A 22,420-nucleotide genomic window follows, 5' to 3' on the forward strand; every position below is an offset into this window, starting at 1 on the left:
TGTGTCAGTGTTGTACAAGTTTAATCTAATGTATGAGTTATTGTTACTGTTAATACAGCTAACCCTGGATCTATTAAGAGAGGGTAAAGTTGTTGGTTTGTCTGCAGGTTGAACACCGGTCTACAGCACAGCCCGAGTGATCCGTCCATCGCCTCTGTCAGAACTCCTGGTCACTCCAGAACCAACTCCATGAGCTCCACGAGACATCACTCCCAGCGTAACATCTCCTCCTCCTCCTCCAACTCCAACAAGACTGACATCATCAGTGAGTGACTATCGTTTGTATATGCTAAGAAAATAAATAGAAAATAATTGTCAAACATTGCAAATGTAGATAAATACACAGGAATCAGTTAATTTGACGTTACGGTCATGTGTGGACAGAAGGAATGCAGTATTGAAAAATTCTGTAAAGTTTATAAATTTGTTTATGAAGTCTGCAAACATAAATAGTTTAGCAGGAAAGCCCCATACCCAACCTTGAGACTTCTCCCAATACACGACAGGTAAGCTAACTGAAGAGTGAAGAGGGATCGGTCCTGAGAAGTTAGTTTATATGTAAGTTTGGGTTTTTCTCTCGTTTGGTCATAGTTTTACAAGGCCCTCTATTTACCTATCTTATATGTTTACAGACAGCCAGAACAGAGTTAACAACAACAACAATGTGATAGCCAACACTCCCCGGCCAGTAAAGGTTGAAGAGGACAAAGACTTGGACTTCATACCCATGTCTCTGGACAAGCCCAGTGGACTGAACATGGAAGAGTTCCTACCGGTAAGACCTTGGTTTTGTCTTCCAACAAAAAAACGAACTTGTAACTGAAATTTTGTTTTCGAACGATAAATAGTTGTATATAGAAATAATTAATAATAAATAAAAAAAAGATATAGATGAAGTTTCAGGGGGCTTTTTCGGTGGTATAACATTTTGAAAATTCTATCTAGTTTTGTCTTTTGGAAAAGGCACAAGCTTTGTCACTGAATTCTGCAACTATCAGAATATTAAACAAATTTTAGAATCTAGTACTGCCTAGCCAGATAAAGTCCTAAAATATAATTGGTGTGAAACAAAAATATTAGTGACTTGTACACTGATGAGAAAATAATTTTGTTTTGTAGGAAAGGAAGTTAAAAAAGTGTCGTTAAATTAAAAGATGTCAGCACAAAGTATTTGATTTTAAATCAGAATAACATTGACTATAATTTGTCAAATTTAAAACTCTTTCATATAAGTTTTGATTCGCTCTATGTACTTTTTATAAAACCTTATATGCCTATATTAGACATGGCAAATGTTTTCTCACACCACTGTACTACATTTTGCAAATGACCTATCTCAAGGAGATTACTAAACTATTATCTATACCTCTGCTTCCGCCTGTCCACCCTCAAAAACTATTGATCTGGCAGTCATGGTTAGGCATTTAAACTGTGTGAGGGACAGAAAAATATGCTTTTTTTGAAGCTGAGGAAGCGGGCCCCAGGCTGAGGAAGCAAAAAATATTTACCAAAACAATTCATAATTTTGTACTTGTAAAGTTGTATGACAAGATATTCTGTTGTTGAGCAGCAGCGGCTCCAGCAGACATTTCCGGAGATGTCCGAGGCTGAAGTGTTGTCGTCCATCATGCGAGGTCACGACTACATTGTCAGCATCTTGCGCACCAGGGAGCGACAACTACAGATAGTCTACTCCATGTGGCATAACAAGGATCTTAAGGTCAGCATTTCATCACTGATGTTAGGATAAACCTCTCGTTATTGGTTGTGTTTGACATATCGCTTCAGAAAATCAAAATTGGATCTCGGATAAAAACTTGTATGGGATGTTCCATTATCAGATGCCATTAGTTGCACATTTTAAATTTGATTAGATTTTGTGGCAAGTGGCAACAAAAATAGATTCAATGAATTGCAAGAAGCTCAAAAACTACAATCAAAATATGTCAGGGGTTTTTATAAAAATCTTTTGTCTCGTCATATCAAGCTATGTGTGCTGCAAGTTAGACACCAGAGACTTACAAGTACACTAGAACTCCATCAATTGGGACCGGATCCGGAAAATTCGGGTAAAGGGTAGGCCTATTTAACAAAGATTCTGGGTGTATTTAAACAAATAGGCTGAGTTCTGCCGAGCTTTTACTATTGTAACAGCAGATACAAATTGTCTGAGATGATTTTGCAATCGGTAAATTTACGCTTTTACCACAATGTCGGAGTATGATTATGATTCCCATGACACTATGGTCACTATGGTAGTCTATGGTGATGTCCACAAGACCTCTTAAAATGTTAGATTTTGCCACGATCGCGAATAACGATGATGTTTCCATGACTGCAGGGGATGATGAGGATATCTCCACGATCGTGGGATATATTGAACATTTTACCAAGACCACAAAACACAGTGATGATATTTCTGTGACTGCAGGAGATGATGATGATGTCAAAATAATCGCAAGAGAGGTTTTGGTCTTTGGATGTTGCTGCAATCATGGCATCTTTTTTAAAAACGATCCTATTACTGTGGCTTTACGTTTTTTAAATTATTTCTGTAAGTGATTCCGATATTTAGAGTTCTACTGTAGTAACAGATAAAAACTCTTGCATGTTTGCACTTCGCACAGTACTGAGAAATTTACTTCAACATAATACATATCATCAATGCAGTTAGTAGTTTCAACACACATTTAATCATTGTTAGTAGAGCTGTTGTTCTTATGTTAAGTTTGTTTGTTGCAGACGGCTGTTGACCATGCTCTCACACTAAGAGATCTCTCAGTTATCGTGGATCTGCTAGGAGTCATTACACTCAGGCCGTAAGTACTCTTGTATTTTTTTAAAGGGGTTAGTCTCTTTTCACCTTGTATTCGTCCATCCACATAGGCCTGTGTTGAACCATAGATAAAACATACTCCCTTAGTAGATTTCTCATCCTTATGGAACAGCTGAAGACAATTTTATTGTTAGTTCATGTACGGTTTATGTAGAGGTCGTGTTTTGTTTACAATTTGTTTCCCGTTATTACAGCCATTTAAAACCTCGTTTAACCAAATAATACGATCTAATCATAAAGAATAACTTGTCCCCTAGTTATATAACCAAACAGTAAAGCACAAATCAAGAAATTAACCCTAAAATAATGGAAACAAAGTTTCATCGACACTAGCGCCTTTGTGTCACGTACATGAACTAGACACGAAAAACGTGCTTCAAAATTTACAATGGGATGAGAAGTCTACTTGTGTTGGTTAGTCTATGGTTGAACCATTAGACTTCTCATCTCATTGTAAATTTTGAAGCTATTAATTTTTTTTGGTTTTTAAGTCTAATTTATGTTGGTGATAATGATCGCTAGTGTTGACGATATTTTGTTTATATTATTTTAGGGCCAATTTCATAACTGTGCTTTACTGTTTGGCTGTATAACTAAGCAGCGAGTTGTGCTTTCTGATTAGATTGTTTTATTTGGTTGAAGGAGGTTTTAAATGACTGAAAAAAACAAGAAACAAATTGTAAACTGTAGTAGAAGTCATTATAGTTTCATATATGAACAGTCATAATTATTAGTAACGGAAGAGTTATTATGTTTTGCGGGGTGGCTGCACTGTGCACTGAGCCCTGAAGTGGGATGATTCGTCACGGCTCGGCCTTCTATGTCCAACAGCGATCGTAAGTGGTTCTTTTATAATTACTGTCCACTTTTCTAACGTAACGGTTAGGTTACGACATTTTGGCGCAGTCGGTAATAAACCTTTTTATCATAGTTAGGGTAGTACGCGATAACAGTTGTTGTTTTAGTGCGTATTATAGTTGAGATGATTAAAAATGGCGAGTATTAGTGTTGGCAGGATTTCTGAATTTAATCCAAGTGAGGAGGACATTGTGCCCTATTTGTTGCGCCTGAAACATTTTTTCAAAGCGAACAATGTTAAGAAGGAGAACGAGGTGTCGGTTTTAATTACAGTTATTGGTCCCAGGGTTTTATCGGTCCTATCCGATTTATTATCACCGGTAGAGGTAGATTCTAAGACCTATGATGAACTTGCAGCGTTGTTGAAATTACATTATGCGCCCAAGAAGTTGGTTGTGGCGGAGCGATATGTATTCTACTCTCGTGTGCAAAAGCCGGGCGAAAGCATAGCGGAGTTTGTGGTTTCAATAAAACATTTGGCTAGTTCGTGCAAATTTGGTACCTTTTTGAAAGACGCTTTGAGGGACAAAGTGATTTCCGGCATTTCTAATGAAACTATCCGGCAGAAATTGTTGTCGGAGGAATTGGACTTTGACGAAGCTTATGCGTCAGGGCTCAGGCTGGAACAGGCCGAATCGCAGTCAAGCCTATTTGTGCAACCTCGTGGGGACATTGCGAAAATCAATGTGAAAAGTCAAAATAGGCCTAAAACTTTCGTGAATAGGAGTAGTGAAAATCAAAATTCTAGAAACTCTTGTTGGAGGTGTGGTTCTGCTGGTCATTGGCCTAGTGCGTGTGCGTTTGCCAGTTACAAGTGTCACGGATGTCAGAGAGTAGGTCATCTCAAGAAAGTGTGTAAAGCCAAGAAATCTTCTAGTTTCCATGGTAAAAAGTCGACACCTAGGATGGGGGTCCATCAAGTGGAGGAAGAGGTAGGCCTAGGCCTAGAAGTTCCAATGGCAGAGATAGGTCTGTACAACCTTAAATCAGGATCAGACAACGGCTATAAGGTAGGCCTAGTGGCTAATGATGTATATTTAGAAATGATTCTAGATACAGGCAGTGCCTTGACTATATGTCCTTCTGAGATATTTTATGAAAAATTTTCTAACCTCAAACTTAGGCCAGCAAATGTGAAACTTACTACTTATTCAGGTCATGATGTACCTGTTCTGGGACAAGTGAATGTCAATGTTAAGTTGTGAGGTGTTTATGTCGGGTAGGGCACCTATCGTAAACTTACCTCCGATTTGCTCGGACAGCTCGAGTAGTCCAGGGTCTCGCTGACAATCCTCGTCGCTCGCTTCCCACTTCTGGATCTTCGTAGATGTTAATGTCGCGCCGATCTGCTCGTACACAAGTACACACTGTGTACCTCGGCACGTCGACGCACCGTACACGAGTTGCTATTTAGGAATACACTAACTATAGTTACTCCTATAACTTGGTGTCAGCACAGCGACGCGCTGACAAGGCCAAGTCTAAGTTAACTACTAGGGCTGATAGATAAATAGGCGACGATTAGGAAATAAAATAAATAACCAGCTCCTAGGCTTAACGAAAGATCTCACTTCTCGAAATAAAACTAAAAATAATCTTCTCGGAATTAAAAGAAAACGATGCTAACTCGCGATAAGTAAATAATGAAATAAAACAAAACGTAGAAGGCACCTAGGCCAATTCTTCTTGGCTTTAAGGAAAATAAATAAAAACTCCTGATTACAATAAAACAAAACCACTTTGGATGACTAAAAGTCGGCGTATGTGACTGCGACACTACACTCGCAGCGTCGGTCGATAAACTACGTTATTCTATAATAAACTACGATAAACGTCCTAGAATAGCCTAATAAATAACGCAATTTCCCTCGCCAAAGTGGATACGGGGATGAATACAACGTATACGCTAGCTATATACAGTGTACTTACGTAACACGACACTTCCAGATTTGCATCCGGGTTACTCTCGCCTTCGTCCGGATACCTTATTATTTGGTTCGCTCGCACGGCCTAAGGAGGGTTGGTTGGTGTGCGCGAACCTAACGCTCGACGCCGACTATATCAAGAACTATCCACTGTCCGCTGGTCTCGGCTTCTCCCCACCACGTCTACGGCAGCGCTTCAAGGTGACAGCGGCCGAGTCTCGAACTAGGAGACATGACCAGCTGCAGTGGACATGTGTGACATTGTTGTCAAGCGCGCTCAAGCCTTCGCGGCCTTTAAATAATTAAAACGAACCCCCCAATAAAATGTGACCATTACACCCCCTTTTCACTTTGGCGACAAAAAAACAAACAAAAAAAAGGTACCTGCCTACAGGTATCTTCGCTCGTACAAACGCTTCTTCTAGTGGGCGAGGCGACAAACCATCCCCGCACCCAACGCTCGGCCCTTCTTCTCTGGCGGGGAGAACGCTCTCCTCTCACGCCTACGTAAAAGAGAAGTGTTGGCCTGTTCGTCAAAGTTAGATTTCAATCTACGATTTGGCTGAGTTGTATCGCACGACCTCAGGAAACTGTTCCTACGCTTGACATGGATATCACTCGGCGACGTTCGATTATCCTTTCTACTTGCAACGAACATTTGGCGCTCGTTTTTAAGAACACCCATCCTCCTTCTCTGATCGCGACTATCACCGTCCGTATCCTTCCGACCGTTCAACCGAAATAGCTTGCCGCTACGAATAATGTATTTATCGAAACTCCCGGGATTAACATTCACCTTGGTCCAAAGTTTATCGTACCCTCTGTCTGTGCCACCAGGTCGTTTATTCAACCTTTCTGGATCACTCCCTGGTGTTTTAGCGTCCGAGTTAACGCATACTTGAAGGGGACACACCGCTGTCTCGATGGAGGTATACTCGGCGACACCTTCTGCCGGTCGCGATAACGCACCAGCCACATTGTTGGCGGTACCTGTCTGGTACTGAGCCTCAACACCGTGCCGTTCGTTCACTCCATCAGCTGCGTCCGGTCTCGTATTCTCTACCTCCACGTGGTATGTCACCAAGTTCAGTCGCTCTAAGCTATCGATCCCGAGAACTATGTCACTGGTAAGCGAGGGAAGATACAGAGCATGGAACTCTTCCATTCGTCCTTTCAATAGACCTTTGAAGTGATAGGACTTGTGCGACTTCGAATAACTACCGTTGGCGAGTCTCACTACCATAGGAGTCAAAACAGACATAATTCCAGACTGTTCCAAGTGACGTGCCACCGCCGTGCCGATCAACGTGACTACGGCACCTGTATCTATTAGCGCGGCGAACTCTCGCCCTGCTATCGTCACCGATACGTGCGGTCGTCTGTCGTTAGTCTGAATCTGAGCGTTCTCGGTTTCCGGGAATTTCTTAATTTTCTCTAACCAAGCGCACCAGTCCGGGGAGGTTTTCGTAGAAGGCACTACTGAGGATTCAGTAGACCTCATTTGGTAATTTTCTCGACACCGACAATCATGGGTTCGGATACCCACCTTTTTACAATAGAAACATTTTAGAGTTCTTGGCATACGGCAGTCACGAAACATGTGGCCTTTCTTGTCACAGTTCCAACATGTGAGATATGATTTTTCTCTCATGTTATTCGGCCATCGCGGAACTGCATTGTTTTCTCGGGGTGAACCTCCGCGCTCACGCTCCGAGTTACGTCGTGGTTTTGTAGATGACGAAGTCCTCGTAAAATCACCCGTCCGGGGGTTCGGAGATTTCTCTCGTGACCTACGTGGTCTTGCCTCTGACCGGAAGCCTACGCGCTTCTCGGTTAATCGTCCCGTCACGCCGTTCGATGACTGACACTCGCCAATCGTCGAAACTCCGAAATGATCTCCTGATTTATTATCGCGTCCTCGTCTCGGGTGATAAGCCGTTTCGGGGACCAACGCTGCTGACGGAGGGGGAGGGGGACGGAAAAGAGATTTTTCCCTAAAATAGCTCTCAACGTGTTCCGCTTGTCTGAGCATTTCGTCGACCGAGAAAAAATCGTGTCTCCTCATCGTCAACTTATATTCGGGTCTCATATTCGTATACAAAATATTCAATTGTTCGTGGAGACTGAGGGTTCCCTTGCGTCGCATGAGAGTAGTTAAAGCCACAACAAAGTTTCTAAAAGCTTCGTTGTCACCTTGAGTCCGACGCCGAATTTCTTCGTCTAGATTTCGCTGGTATCCCGGTGGTAGGAATTGTAGTTCGAAACTCGATCTAAATGACTCATAATTATGCCAGGAGTCTTTATAGTTTCGATACCACAACAGTGCATTACTATGTAGTAGTTCGGGGAGTGCTCGTATAATATCGTTCTTATTAATCTCGTAGGCCTCCATAAGCTCTTCCAGGCGTTCCAAGAAAGAAACGGGGTCTTTAGAGCCGTCAAAACGAACGTTCCACTTTCGAACTAAATTACACAACGCCGAGACGTTAACACCAACCTTACGAATTACGTTCGAATTTTCGTGACACGAAGGCAAACCACTACTGAATCCGTGATTCACGCTTGCCTGTGTAGCAATACCTAGTTGTTCGCTCGCGAACCCACCGTACGGTCGCTGACCGGTACCGGACACCGTAGGTCGATTAACCGAATCTGTAGAGTGGGAGGTGTCGAAAGCATAGTTAACACTTGGTCTGGTTAGTGTACTATACACTAACCCCTCGGAATTTGTAAAACGATCTGATTGTGTCATATTGACTGGATAATTACTAGCCTGATTGTTGGCCTGATTGTTATCAGCGCGCATTGTTAGGCTTGATAACGAACGACAAACGTCCTCAAAGTTGGTTCCTGGAGGCAAACCAACTATCTCCCGTACTCTGTCAAGTTCCGCACTTCGTATGTCACTGGCACCTGGTCGCGAGTCGACATATCCCGTGTCATAGCCGAGTGGAAGTGCAGTCGCACCGTCCACGCTATCATTCACGTCCTTACCGTACACTGCTCGGGGAATGCCATGTTTCCAAAATTTACAAAAAGATTTTCGAAGTTCCTCGACTGTCCCCATATTCGGCAAACCGTATCGACTCATTTCGTAACGAAGTTCATCCTTGGTTAACGTGTGAATCCACCCAATTCGCGGGTCATCCTCTGAGGGACTCTTAGACGTCAACGTACGATCAGTCGTAGTAAGTAACTTTAAAGTCGTTGGTACCATTAACTGTGACGTAGTTGTACCTACTTGCGGCTGAGTAGCTTCTGTGGTCGTAGTGGGAAAACTTAAAGTCGATGGCGCAGTTGGTTGTGAAATAGTTTGTGCTACTTGAGCTTGTAAAGAACCTGCAGTCGTAGTCGTGGTTGTCGTGGTCGATTCAGTCACTGCTTTGACCGTTTTAGGCGTAGTTTTCGCGCTAACACTCGATCCTACCATTTTCGCTTTTTCTTATATTCCAAAGAAAAAACCACTACGATATCGATTTTACCGTTCGGGCGCCAATACTTGAAGTATGTTCGAATATTACGATAATAACGGAAATTCAAAGTCCCTGTTCGGAGGCGCCACTTTGTGAGGTGTTTATGTCGGGTAGGGCACCTATCGTAAACTTACCTCCGATTTGCTCGGACAGCTCGAGTAGTCCAGGGTCTCGCTGACAATCCTCGTCGCTCGCTTCCCACTTCTGGATCTTCGTAGATGTTAATGTCGCGCCGATCTGCTCGTACACAAGTACACACTGTGTACCTCGGCACGTCGACGCACCGTACACGAGTTGCTATTTAGGAATACACTAACTATAGTTACTCCTATAACTTGGTGTCAGCACAGCGACGCGCTGACAAGGCCAAGTCTAAGTTAACTACTAGGGCTGATAGATAAATAGGCGACGATTAGGAAATAAAATAAATAACCAGCTCCTAGGCTTAACGAAAGATCTCACTTCTCGAAATAAAACTAAAAATAATCTTCTCGGAATTAAAAGAAAACGATGCTAACTCGCGATAAGTAAATAATGAAATAAAACAAAACGTAGAAGGCACCTAGGCCAATTCTTCTTGGCTTTAAGGAAAATAAATAAAAACTCCTGATTACAATAAAACAAAACCACTTTGGATGACTAAAAGTCGGCGTATGTGACTGCGACACTACACTCGCAGCGTCGGTCGATAAACTACGTTATTCTATAATAAACTACGATAAACGTCCTAGAATAGCCTAATAAATAACGCAATTTCCCTCGCCAAAGTGGATACGGGGATGAATACAACGTATACGCTAGCTATATACAGTGTACTTACGTAACACGACACTTCCAGATTTGCATCCGGGTTACTCTCGCCTTCGTCCGGATACCTTATTATTTGGTTCGCTCGCACGGCCTAAGGAGGGTTGGTTGGTGTGCGCGAACCTAACGCTCGACGCCGACTATATCAAGAACTATCCACTGTCCGCTGGTCTCGGCTTCTCCCCACCACGTCTACGGCAGCGCTTCAAGGTGACAGCGGCCGAGTCTCGAACTAGGAGACATGACCAGCTGCAGTGGACATGTGTGACATTGTTGTCAAGCGCGCTCAAGCCTTCGCGGCCTTTAAATAATTAAAACGAACCCCCCAATAAAATGTGACCATTACAAAGTATAATAATCAGCAGGCGAGTTTGCCTTTGACAGTAGTTAGTTTAGAAAGTAAGAGTCAGCCGATTCTGTTGGGGCGAAACTGGTTAGGCCAGTTGAGGTTAGATTGGCAAAATGTATTTTCATGTAAAGCCACTGTGGATCACAGTTCTGATTTGGACATTGCTAAATTGAAGAGTAAATTTAAGTCAGTTTTTCAGCCTGGAACGGGCGAAATTAAGGGTGTTAAGGCTCATATTGTCTTAAAGGAGGGGACAGTCCCTAAGTTTTGTAAGGCGAGACCAGTGCCTTTTGCGTTAAGGGAGAAAGTTGAGAGTGAGTTGGACCGCATGGTTCAAGAGGATGTTGCGTACAGAGTTACTAATTCACAGTGGAGCACTCCACTTGTGGTTGTCCCTAAGCCTAATGGTGTTAGGCTTTGTGCCGATTATAAGATTACTCTTAATCAGTGTATTGAAATGGAACATTATCCGCTTCCACAGGCTCAAGATATTTTTGCAACTCTAGGCGGTTGCTCAGTTTTTAGTTGCCTTGATCTTTCAAATGCGTATCAGCAATTGGCGGTAGCGGATGAATCGCAACATCTGTTGACCCTAGCTACCCATAAGGGTCTGTATCGTTTAAAAAGGCTACCATATGGTTTGTCTTCAGCTCCTGAAGACAATTTTTCAGTCAGCCATCGACCAAATTTTAACAGGTCTTCCAGGAACGGTGGCGTACTTAGATGACGTCTTAGTGGCGGCTCGCTCTAAGGAAGAGGGGCTTGCCCGTCTGGCGCAGGTGCTGCAACGCCTTGATGAATTTGGTGTTCGAGTAAACCAACAAAAGTGTAAGTTTTTGCAATCTTCAATCGAGTATTTAGGACATGTGATTACTCGAGATGGTCTCCGTCCACAAGAAAGTTTGTTAACTGCGCTGCGTAAAGCGCCTGAGCCTAGTACTAAGGAAGAGTTACGAGCCAATATTGGTCTAATAAATTATTATCATGCATTTATACCTAACCTGTCTGCTAGAATAAGCTGTTTTTATGACTTATTACATAAGGATCATCCATGGGTGTGGTCGGAGGTGTGTTCTAAGACTTTTCAGGAGAGTAAATCATGGGTGTTGGACTCAAGTTTGTTAGTTCACTATGATGTTAAAAAGCCCATAGTTCTGACGTGTGATGCGAGTCCCAGAGGGGTGGCTGCTGTTCTATCTCATCTTATCGATGGTCAGGAAAGGCCAATTGCCTTCGCATCGAAAACGCTAAGTTCCAGTGAACGGAATTATTCTCAGTTACATCGGGAGGCTCTGGCTTTGATCTTTGGAGTCAAAAAGTTTCATAAGTATATATATGGAAGACACTGTATTCTACAGACTGAACATCAGCCGTTGACGGCTATTTTTGGCTCTAAAAAGGGCGTTCCTAGTATGGCGGCAGCTAGGCTGCAGAGATGGGCCTTGATTCTATCAGCATATGATTTGGAGGTTAGGTACCGGAAGGGAGTGGATGTCCCTCACGCTGATGCGTTGTCTAGGTTACCCTTAGCAGAAGCGGAACCTATAGAGCTGGATGCTAATTTTGTTTCACATGTAGATATGTGTACAGAAGTGATGAACAATTTCTGTGTTGTTAAGGACATTGCACCTATTACTGCCTTGCATATAGGTAAAATGACGGATAAGGATCCGATTCTTTCGAAGGTCCGAGATTTTTTGATGTACGGCTGGACGAGCTCGGTTGAGCCGGAACTAGCTATTTTTCTAAGGAAGAAGGACGAGTTGTCCGTGGAACAAGGTTGTTTGCTGTGGGGTTCTCGTGTAGTGATTCCAAAGAAACTGTATTCATCTGTGCTTCAAATGTTGCATGATCAACACCCGGGAGTTACACGCATGAAGATGCTGGCGAGAAGTTATGTCTGGTGGCCAGGCATGGAGAAGTCGATTGAAGACGTGGTGGCCTCTTGTTCTGCGTGTCAGTTAACTAGGAATTCGATACCTAAAGTACCGTTGCAGCAATGGCCTACAACATCAACCCGATGGCAGAGGATACACATTGACTTTGCGGAGGATCCAGAGTCGAGACAGCAACTTTTAGTTTTGATTGACACATACTCTAAATGGTTAGAGGTATTTATCATGAGTTCCATGAATTCTTCCAAGGTTATTGAGAAACTCCGTACCTTGTTTTCATCGTATGGATTGCCTGTCGAACTGGTGTCGGACAACGGAAGATCTTTTACTAGTCAAGAGTTCAAAACCTTTTTGCATAACAACAATGTGAAGTTCACATTAACTCCCCCGTATCATGCGGCTTCAAATGGATCTGCGGAGAGAAGTGTTCAGGAGGTCAAGAAAAACCTTTTGCGTCAAGTGATTGAGGAACATCAGCGTTCTCAGCGTACCACTCTTCAAATGAAATAAGATAATTTCTTGTTTGCGTACCGCAACACTCCAAATACAGTTACTGGCTTAACCCCTGCAGAAATGTTCCTGTCTTGGAAGCCTCGTACTCAGTTGGTTATGTTAAAACCCAATCTCCAGTCATCCATTGATCAAAAACACAGGGAACAAAAAGATGCAGCTGATAGGCTTAGGGGAAGAAGCAGATTTTTCTCAGAAGGTCAGGCAGTCTATGTCAAAACTGTCCGAAATGAAAAGATATCTTGGGTTCCTGGCAAAATAATTCTAAAGAGAAGTCCGGTCACCTATCTGGTGAGTGTTATTGGTGGAAAACCCCGATTTTGTCATGCGGATCACTTGAGAGCTCGGTATGCAGAAGAGGAGGAGATTTTTGTATCAACCAAGGATCCCGTTGTATCACCCCAAGTACCCAAGAATTCACCCCCGCCGGAGGATCGACCAACTAGTCCCATGATGATGTCACCTGTACCTAGGCCTACTACCAGTCCCAGGGAGAGCCTAGGGCAAGCCCAGCCTCAGCCAACTCCTGCGTCGCCGCTAGCACAGTGCAGCCCACCACCCTCGCTGAGGAAGTCTGCACGGACTGTGCGAAAGCCTCACAGGCTGGACTTGTAAAATTATTAATGAATAATGGGAAGAAGAAATTTTGGTTGCATTTTATTGAAAGTGAATTTATTTTATTTTGAAAGTTGAGTTAATTTTGAATTTATGATATTGACTTTTTTTATGGGGAAGACGAGTGTAGTAGAAGTCATTATAGTTTCATATATGAACAGTCATAATTATTAGTACCGGAAGAGTTATTATGTTTTGCGGGGTGGCTGCACTGTGCACTGAGCCCTGAAGTGGGATGATTCGTCACGGCTCGGCCTTCTATGTCCAACAGCGATCGTAAGTGGTTCTTTTATAATTACTGTCCACTTTTCTAACGTAACGGTTAGGTTACGACATAAACAAACAGAACACTCACTACCTCTACAGTGCACCAGATGGAACTAAGAATACAATTGTCTTCAGCTGGTCTATAAGGATGAGAAATCTACTGATGGAGTATCTTTTATCTGGTTGAACGTACCAAGCAAAGCAAGAGGTGAACGGATACAGTACTAAAATTGAACTGTACTGTTAAAAAATCACAACAGGCGCCAGAATTTGAATCCACAACACCGTTACCATGGGTCTATAGTCTGTTGCGCTACTGCCAGACTTGTTGACAGAGTTGGTGCGGACTGTGCTACCAACTCACCATTAATATCATCGTTGTTAGTATGAACTCCTACAACCTGAAGTAATGTGACAAACTGTACCAGGTCTGCGTCCAACAGAGTACAGTGTTTTTAGTGAGTGGTCTAGTTGAGGAGTCTCACACTACAGGCTGGCAACCTGTGTGAGTAAATGTGTTTTTACATCTTTTACCTGACAAAAAAATTAGCTCATATAGGAGTGAGTCACTTGGTGGAAAACTAGTTAAAGTAAACACATCACAACTTAAATATTTATGTTTCTATGGAAACAATTCACTCTGTTCAATTAATTGCTGACAGACATTAAATGAGTGGTGTTAAAATTGTTCCTAGTCAAACTCCAAAAATCCAGGAGAAAACTTGGTAGAGTTCATCCATTGGCTGCCCCATTGCTCCAATCAGAAATCATGCGGAGGATAACTAGCAAGAAACCAAGTGGAGGTTTATAATGAAGATGGGAGTGAAGCATGGTAACCACGCAGGTACCTGATCTATGTTTCATCGTTGCACCTGTACTGGAAATAAATGCCAAAGGAGTAGGTGTGGTTGAATACGTGGGGAACCATCACAGGAAGCAGCCATTGAAGGACATGGATTCACAAAACATGGATAAAATGATGGAAAAGCTGGAACTTAAAAAACGAGGAAGTGAGGAGATTAACAAAAGAGCAAGATGATGAATTTTTGTCAGAACAATGAAGATGAAAATTAGAAAAGGATAATTTATTCAAGATTGATATTATTTAGAATGAAGTCCTAACAATGTATATAGAATTAGGTATCTTTTTAATGTACAATTAAGTATTTTACCTAGGCCTAAGTATCTAGTTTTAAGTATCTTTGTAATTATATAAATCTGACCGAGTGAGGTAGCATCATGCTATTTCACATTCGAGAGGTCTGACTATCAGACCGACCATTCTGAGGAGAGTTTGTACGGTTTCTTTCCTCACTTAGGCGAATGCCGGAATGGTTCCCTCAAGGGCCGTACCCCGCCAGGCAGAATAGAAAGGACTATCCTCATTCTGCTTGGTTTATCAAATCCATAGTAGGTAAAAATTTTAATAAACTAATGAACAAAAACATTTTATTTCTTGTTTGTATATTTGTTTAAAACATTTGTTTTGTATTATTTTAAAACTTGTTATCATTAAAAACTAGGGATCGAGACAAGATCAAAAAGAGATTAGATCCCATTACTATCAGGAATTATTCGTTAGTGCAGTTTTATAATGGTTAATAAATAATAATATAAATCACTGTTAAAACAATAACTGAAGTACAACAACTTTATTACAAAGGTTAATACATTACAATTGGTTAATTTATTACAAAGGTTAATACAAAGAGTGTGTACAAAATAACAAAAACTTAAAGAAAAAAAAATATCTTTAATGTAGGAACTTGTACGGTGTTTTTTGTTATTTCTGATCTCAGTGATAATAATATCATATTGTAAAACCTAGTATATCCGGTATAGATAAGGCCAGGGTCATAACAGATAAACGAATTACCAGTAAAAACAATTTTACTGCCTTCAGAAAGTCTCTGCAATACCCGCAATACAAGAGCGTGTTGTTGTTGCGTTTCGTTTGCGAAGGCTTTCTTAATTTTAATGTTAATCTGGTCTCGAAAAAGTCTTGGAGCAAAGTCAATTTCTCGAAAACTCTAGACCTGTCCATCTTTATTAAAAATGTTTGATTGTTTGGCACCTTGGTATTAACCCATATGTAACTGAGTTTTTATGTTATCTAATATTAGAAATGTCTATTTTTTTTTAAACATCCAGTATCCAGTTTAACAACAGTTGTAAATTTTGCCAACATACTCCAAAAAACTCCATCGAATATTAATTGTAGCATAAATCCACCATTTCAATTTAGCTTTTAGAATGAAAGCGGTTTGTTTATACTTATGGTGGATCAAAAATATGACCACACTGCTCTTGAATTGAATTTAGTGGAACACATTCATAGACACGAATAAAAGTTTGTGCAGTAGTTGTTAAAACTGCTTTATCAGTACCAATATTTTGTTTCAGGGGAATTTGGAATTTAGACCTTTGTGTCGCACTGCTCCCTGCTATTGGAGAACTTTTGCAAAGCAAATTTGAGATGTAAGTACATTATTTCTTAAATAATGAATGTATTTTAAAATAAGAGCTTTAACTTACCATTGTAAGCGTCAGAGCTATTGTTGCCGTTAACAAGTATACCTTAGCTATTTTGTGCCAACATTTATGTCATCTTCATGGTTAAAACATCAAGCTGCTCACAGTACGGTCCACGAGAGTCTTCAGTTGAGGGAGGAGCCTATTTACCACATGACTTCAAAGGAGTCAATGTGGACAGTGCGGTGTTGCCAAATCAATAATACCACCCGATTAAAAAATATGGTGGTGTTATGGTGGTGTTATGGTTAAATATGGTTAGTTTTTTAATGAGTGTCGAGAATTAGTGAACGGGTGATGTAACGTCGTGCTAGTCCAGTCTTGCTACTCTCGTGGTCCCTAGCATGGATACAAATCCATATACAGCGCACTGCGGCGGTTTTGTTAGATTGGGTTATCATAAATATGTTTACGCCACATTACATTATTTTGACGAACTTCCCACACAAGGATTTAGTCCAGAAAACAGATGTTTGCCGCCAGCTTATTCGAATGGGGTTTCATTGCGTACTACTGTACTGTAATGAGTTTTACCGGACATCAATCAGCTGATTATAGCCTACTGTATTTAGGTGGCAATTATTAATGGTTATAAACTATAAACAAAATCATAACCTCTCTTAGAGGTTATGACTAGTGATTTTTAGTCCTTTAGTTGGTGGAAATATTTAAGGATTTGTACAAATTTAGTAGTATGGCGTAAACTATCGTACGTAACTCGTCCAAAATGTGTGTTCCGGACTCGTCCGGTAAACACTTATTTTCAGGACTAGTAACGTAATATACTATTGTAGGACTTTCCTCTTTTCATTATGACCTATGACCTAATCCTTAAAACCAAGTTCTGTTTTTCTATGTCACATCATCATCTTGTATTTGTTATTTCTGGTCCAAGAGACAATCCATCATAACACTATTTTTGTAGTATTACCGTACCTTACCTCCTTGGCCACTGAAGCAGGTTTTGGTCTTGCCACTGATCTTCGATTATACCTTACAACATCTTGGTGGCTATATATATTTAACCTTCTCTCTGTAGGAAAAAATCCCTTAAATGTCACACAAATTTCAGCAATTTTGCAGGGTTCATTTACTTACAATTTTTTTAGAAATATTATTAGGAATAAATATAAACTATTGTATATCATTTTGTTCACAAAATTCAGGATAATATTATATATGATAATAATGAAACTAACCTAGTACTGAAAAAATTGTCAGCATTGAAAAAACAATTTTTTTATAAATAATCTTCATTTCATGAAGTTGTTATTGTCACCACTTCAACCCACTTCACCTAGAAAAGTTTCAATATAGCCAAACTGTAGGAAATAAAATCTAGTTTTCAAAAACGCACAATGTTTATGGTCTAACCCTAACAATATTTACACTATGTACAAAAACCCTACGTTGATCATAGACACCAAACACAACTAACCTGTATAACCTACATTGCCGGTCTGACAGCTGCATACATCGCATATCCACTGCGATGAACGTAAAAATTGCTGTTTTATCCTAAATTGTAAAAACATTCGTCGCCAAACATACAAAGTGGTAAGCTACAAAGTAGTAGAAAGCTTATGATTCTAATAGTGAAAAAGTTGTGCCAAAATTGTTAAATTATGCAAATGGTGAGCGTTCCGACACTGACACTTCACAAATGACATAATGCGTTGGAAAACCAATGTGTAACAGAGAGAGGGTTACAGACTGAAATGCAGTCTGGAGTGGTTTAAGGATGGGGCTGGCCAACAGTAATGCCTTAACTCTAGTACTGTTAGGGGTGTATTCAAAAATTTTCCAGTGTGGGAATGTTTATCACGTATAACAACTGGTTAACATTGGAGAGGTTTACGATTTTGCCATGATTGCTCTAGACGATAATGATGTCCCCGCGACTGAGGGTGATGTTGACGTTTTTGCCACAACTACTGGATTTGCTTCCATTTCACTGCGATCGAGGGAAATGTTCATGATTTTACTGTGATCACAGAAATAATCACAGTTAAATCATGAGCTCAGAAGACTTTCAGGATTACGCCGCACCAACGACAGATGTTCACAATTTCACCACAAACAAGGAAGATGATGTTCACAATTTCAATTTCACCACAAACAAGTAAGATGATGTTCACAATTTCACCGATACCGTAGATGACCCTCGTGATTTTCACATCAACTATAGAGGATTTTCTTGATTTTACCGCCATCACAGTTGATGTCTAACTTATTTTAATGCAATTTAACATTGTTTTAAAGCATGTAGCCATTGTTGAGTTAAGACTTGAAAAACACAAGTCTCCCTTTAAATATTATAGGATTCATGGAAAAAGCAGAGTAACACTGTCTCCGGTCCCCACGTGACCTCGCCACCCTACACCACTGAGTACTGGTATTACTACGATATTCACCATTTTTGAAAGTTTTTTAACACACTTTTAGCTTAGCATTTCACTGGGAAATGGACACCACAGTTGTAGTTGCTACTGCCAAAACTGTAGCGGAATGGGTTAGTACAAGTAAACTCTGTTTAAAAACATTATTTTATTTTTGAAAGTTAATTCAGTCTGGATATCCAATAAACCAGATGTAAGCATACTCCAATTTCAAAAACTTGGCTCGTAGCAATTTGTTCCTTATAAGAACAAAAAAATGATCACGTATCAAAATGAAAATACTTCAATTTAGTTTAGTTATGTTAAAGAAACAAAAATAAATCAAGTGTAATCTCAAACCTTTCCTAAAAGAATGCTTGATTTTATATTTCTGTGGAGCTCAAAGTCTGCACTCATGCTGGGTGCAAAGAGGGGGGCCCTCCCCCGGAAAATTTGGAAAAATTTGAACTCCAAACTCGGGTTTTCAGGCATTCCAGAGGTGTAAAAGGTTCAAAAGAACTCAAAAATTTACCAAATTGTGGCTGTCTCTGACCGGTTCAGATTCAGGAAATAGTACTTCTCGATTAAGGAACACTAATAGGTACATAGGTGTAATAGGTAAACACACGTGATTTTTTTTGTAACATTTCGTTAAACCGTTCACAATGCACATTCATACCTAAACATAATAGCATACCCAGGCTTAACAACTGGAAGAAGACGCCAAAGAGAATAATAAGAAATAACAATCAATATTGTAATCCTACATCTGTAAATCAAATCAAATCAAATCAATTTATTCATCACAAAAATTCATAATACAGAGGCTGAATATTAGCAATGAATATGTGACATGTCAGTACAAATCATGCATTATAAATAGTTTACACATAATAAATAGACACAGGTATTAAGAATAATATAGTTTTTTAGATCTGTGTAAAATAGTTACACATCAATAATTTATTTTAAAAACAAAACATACATTTACTATTTAGTTTGGTTTTACGGATAAGTGGTTTACATTTTTTGTCAATCTAATATGGTGTAAAAGAGGTACTGATGCTTTATAAAAATCCTGTATCTATATGGTTTAGTTTGAAAATATACGCTTGCTTAAAAGCCAACTTTTAAAATCTTACTTAAATTTTAAGTTACTAGATCCCAAAGAATCTAACAAGGTCTTGTAGTATAGCATTACACAATTAATCACTTGATATTGATGTCACATAAGTAAAAGATGTTTTTCTTCAATGTTAGTAGTCAAGCCTCATCACCCCACTTTATAAATTTCACAGGAAACAATAATGAATAAATTCTACAAAACTTTTACTACCTTTGTTAATGAAACATACACCAGCTAATGCAGTAGAACCTTAATATCTCAAATTTGAATTGGTTGGTTATACACATTCGAGATATCGAGTTTGTTTTTGTGAGCGAGGTTTGAGTTATGAAGGTGATACAGTATACTGAAAGGTGAAAAATCAAGATACTGAGATGTTAGATTCTGACAATGATGTTAAATCACCACCTATATAACTCGACTTTTACGCGCAAAACTTGTATAAATCAAGAAAGGCCTCATCTTGCAAAATTGATATAGAATGTTTTTATCTTGGCACTGTTTTAACCACATCTTTACTCATTGAAAAAATCCACCTTCAGCCTCAAACTTGCCCTGTTTTTCAAAATCTTCATTAACAAGTTAAGGAAAATCCAAAATTTCTTGGAGGTTTTACCTTTTTTTGTTAAGGGCAAAAAAAAAGGTAAAAAAGGATTTTTGTTTTTTGCTGGACAACGAATCAGAAATCTCAGCTTGGGCTTCAGTAGCTATGTTGCGCCATTGAACAGTGCCGTGAGAAAATTCAAAAAATTTAAATTCCCATGTATTCTTATAAATGTTGTAGTTTGCTTGTTAATGGATATATTTTTATAAAACTTGGTAAATTTATTTATTTTATACTAAGCTATTGATATTTTACTAAAAACACACTTTATTAGTTTCCTTGTAGGAGCAAACCTAGGTACTCGTTGAACCAAATATTATTTGAATAGATTTAATTGAAAATCAATTCATACAAATGGAAATTCGCTTAGTTGGCAGGTTTGCTGCGGCGGCGGTATTTACATATTATTTTTTTCAACCAACATAAATACTTGGCAACCCTTAATGCTAATGTTAAATTTTTAAATTTTCAAATAAGTTGTGTAGCGAAATGCAAATTTTCCTACAGGTAGTGGCTGTTGTCAACTACGTTTTTGAGTCTATAAGTCCCTAATTCCAAAATTTTGTCAAAATCCTTCTGCTGGATTTTGAGATGTATATTACAGACAGACTCTGCTCGTATTAGAGTACAGGATAATAGATTTGGCAAGAATCACACACTACAAATTCAAGTTTAACTTTGTTTAATGGTATTAGTTGATTATTTAAAATAGTTGTCTAAACATATTTTTATTTTTGTTATTTAGTAGAAACGACAGTTTACTATTGTGTGTTTGGATACAGCTATTTATTTATAAGAAAGAAATTACCTGCCGATTGCCAACATAAACTTAGCCAACAAATTGTTTGAGTTTTAGAAAAATGTTTTGTTATATTTATATCGTTCTAATATTCCAACATCAGATTACTACTTCTACTTGGTCTGTAACTACTAACTGCTTAAGCTCATGGATGCACTCTATCTGAGGTACAACCTTTCTGAATTGGTCTACCGGTATCAATTAACCAAAACCATGGGGCCATCATGACAATCTTGTACTGTATTCACATTTTAAATATTACAACACTTAAATTATGGCTTGAATGGTAAGGAAGATCATCATCTTCCAATGCAATTTTTAAACAAAGATAGTTTACCGAACAAAAAGTACAGGGCTCGTCCGGGATTTGAACCCGGGACCTCTCGCACCCTAAGCGAGAATCATACCCCTAGACCAACGAGCCATGCTTACCAGCGGCATTACAAACCACTCTTGAAACTTCTAAAATTCTCTTACGTACCTTGCAAGATAAAAGTGGATTTCAAGATTAGGAATCGTACCTTGCAAGATAAAAGTGGATTTCAAGATTAGAAATCGCAGGTTTGCTGCGCCGGAGTATCAACAAAGTTAATTCTTGTATCCTATGTAAGAGCTGCAAACACTTGTTATCGACTGTTACATCCAGACTAATTGAATAGGTTGATGAACTATTGAATAATATTGTTTTGTATTATTAATTGTTAACATTTCTATCTTATTGAGATCAGGGATGGTGTTTGTAACGATACATTATATTGTTGTACACATCCGATGTGAAATAGTTGTATGTATTTATTTTTGCATTCTGTGTTCAGATTATGATTTGATTGGATTTCTTGTTGGATATTTAAACTGAGAATTGTACCCAACAGAATTAAGCTGATTAAATTAATTCCTACTTTTTCAAAATTTTGACATACTGTAGTCCTTAACTCTGATAAAATTATTTTTTCATCATTACAATACATTCCAAAAGCTTCTGCTATTTTTTTTTCTTCAGTTAAAAAAGTCAAATTGATCTATATGCCTGAAAAGTATAATAAACCTACAGTACGTGGTATATGTCTTTACAATAAAATCATATGTATTCGAAGATGAATTGAATCTTTTATGGATCAAAACTGGACCCATTTGACCTTGTCATCTGGTACAGTAACTGGTTAGTCAGCAAGAAGCTGTACAAGGCATCCACGTATTTATTCACTCACCATTCTTTTTATTTTAATGGAAAATCGCACGATAGTCTCTGTCTAAATGGTTAGTTTCATTTCATTATTTTAAACATTAAACTGTTTAGAATATCAGTTGCAATCGATACAATTGTTTAACCTGTATAAAATACGTTCTCAAAACGTAAACCTGTTAATGTGATGGATCCTCGATTTCTCGTTTGTCGTGTCATTACATGGTACAATGTTACATTTATCGTCCTCTCTCCATTCTCCG

General features: G+C 39.4%; 1 protein-coding gene and 1 non-coding gene across 2 annotated transcripts in view; one reads left to right on the forward strand and one right to left on the reverse strand.

The window, feature by feature from the left end:
- LOC129000228 (katanin p80 WD40 repeat-containing subunit B1) overlaps positions 1 to 22,420 on the forward strand; it is a 46,734-nt gene that overhangs the window by 19,878 nt on the left and 4,436 nt on the right. Inside the window, exons 12-16 of the mRNA XM_054427183.1 lie at positions 108 to 265; positions 633 to 775; positions 1,571 to 1,720; positions 2,743 to 2,819; positions 15,939 to 16,013. Of these exons, the coding sequence (XP_054283158.1) occupies positions 108 to 265; positions 633 to 775; positions 1,571 to 1,720; positions 2,743 to 2,819; positions 15,939 to 16,013 (603 nt within the window). The remainder of the gene's footprint in view (positions 1 to 107; positions 266 to 632; positions 776 to 1,570; positions 1,721 to 2,742; positions 2,820 to 15,938; positions 16,014 to 22,420) is intronic.
- On the reverse strand, positions 21,327 to 21,398 carry Trnap-agg (transfer RNA proline (anticodon AGG)). Its single transcript has one exon. It is a non-coding gene; the product is annotated as a tRNA-Pro (tRNA).

The sequence above is a fragment of the Macrosteles quadrilineatus genome, unplaced genomic scaffold, assembly GCF_028750875.1.
Source record: "Macrosteles quadrilineatus isolate MER2022 unplaced genomic scaffold, UCM_ALF_1.0 Scaffold_8__2_contigs__length_117827958, whole genome shotgun sequence".
In the NCBI taxonomy this organism is placed as follows: domain Eukaryota; kingdom Metazoa; phylum Arthropoda; class Insecta; order Hemiptera; family Cicadellidae; genus Macrosteles; species Macrosteles quadrilineatus.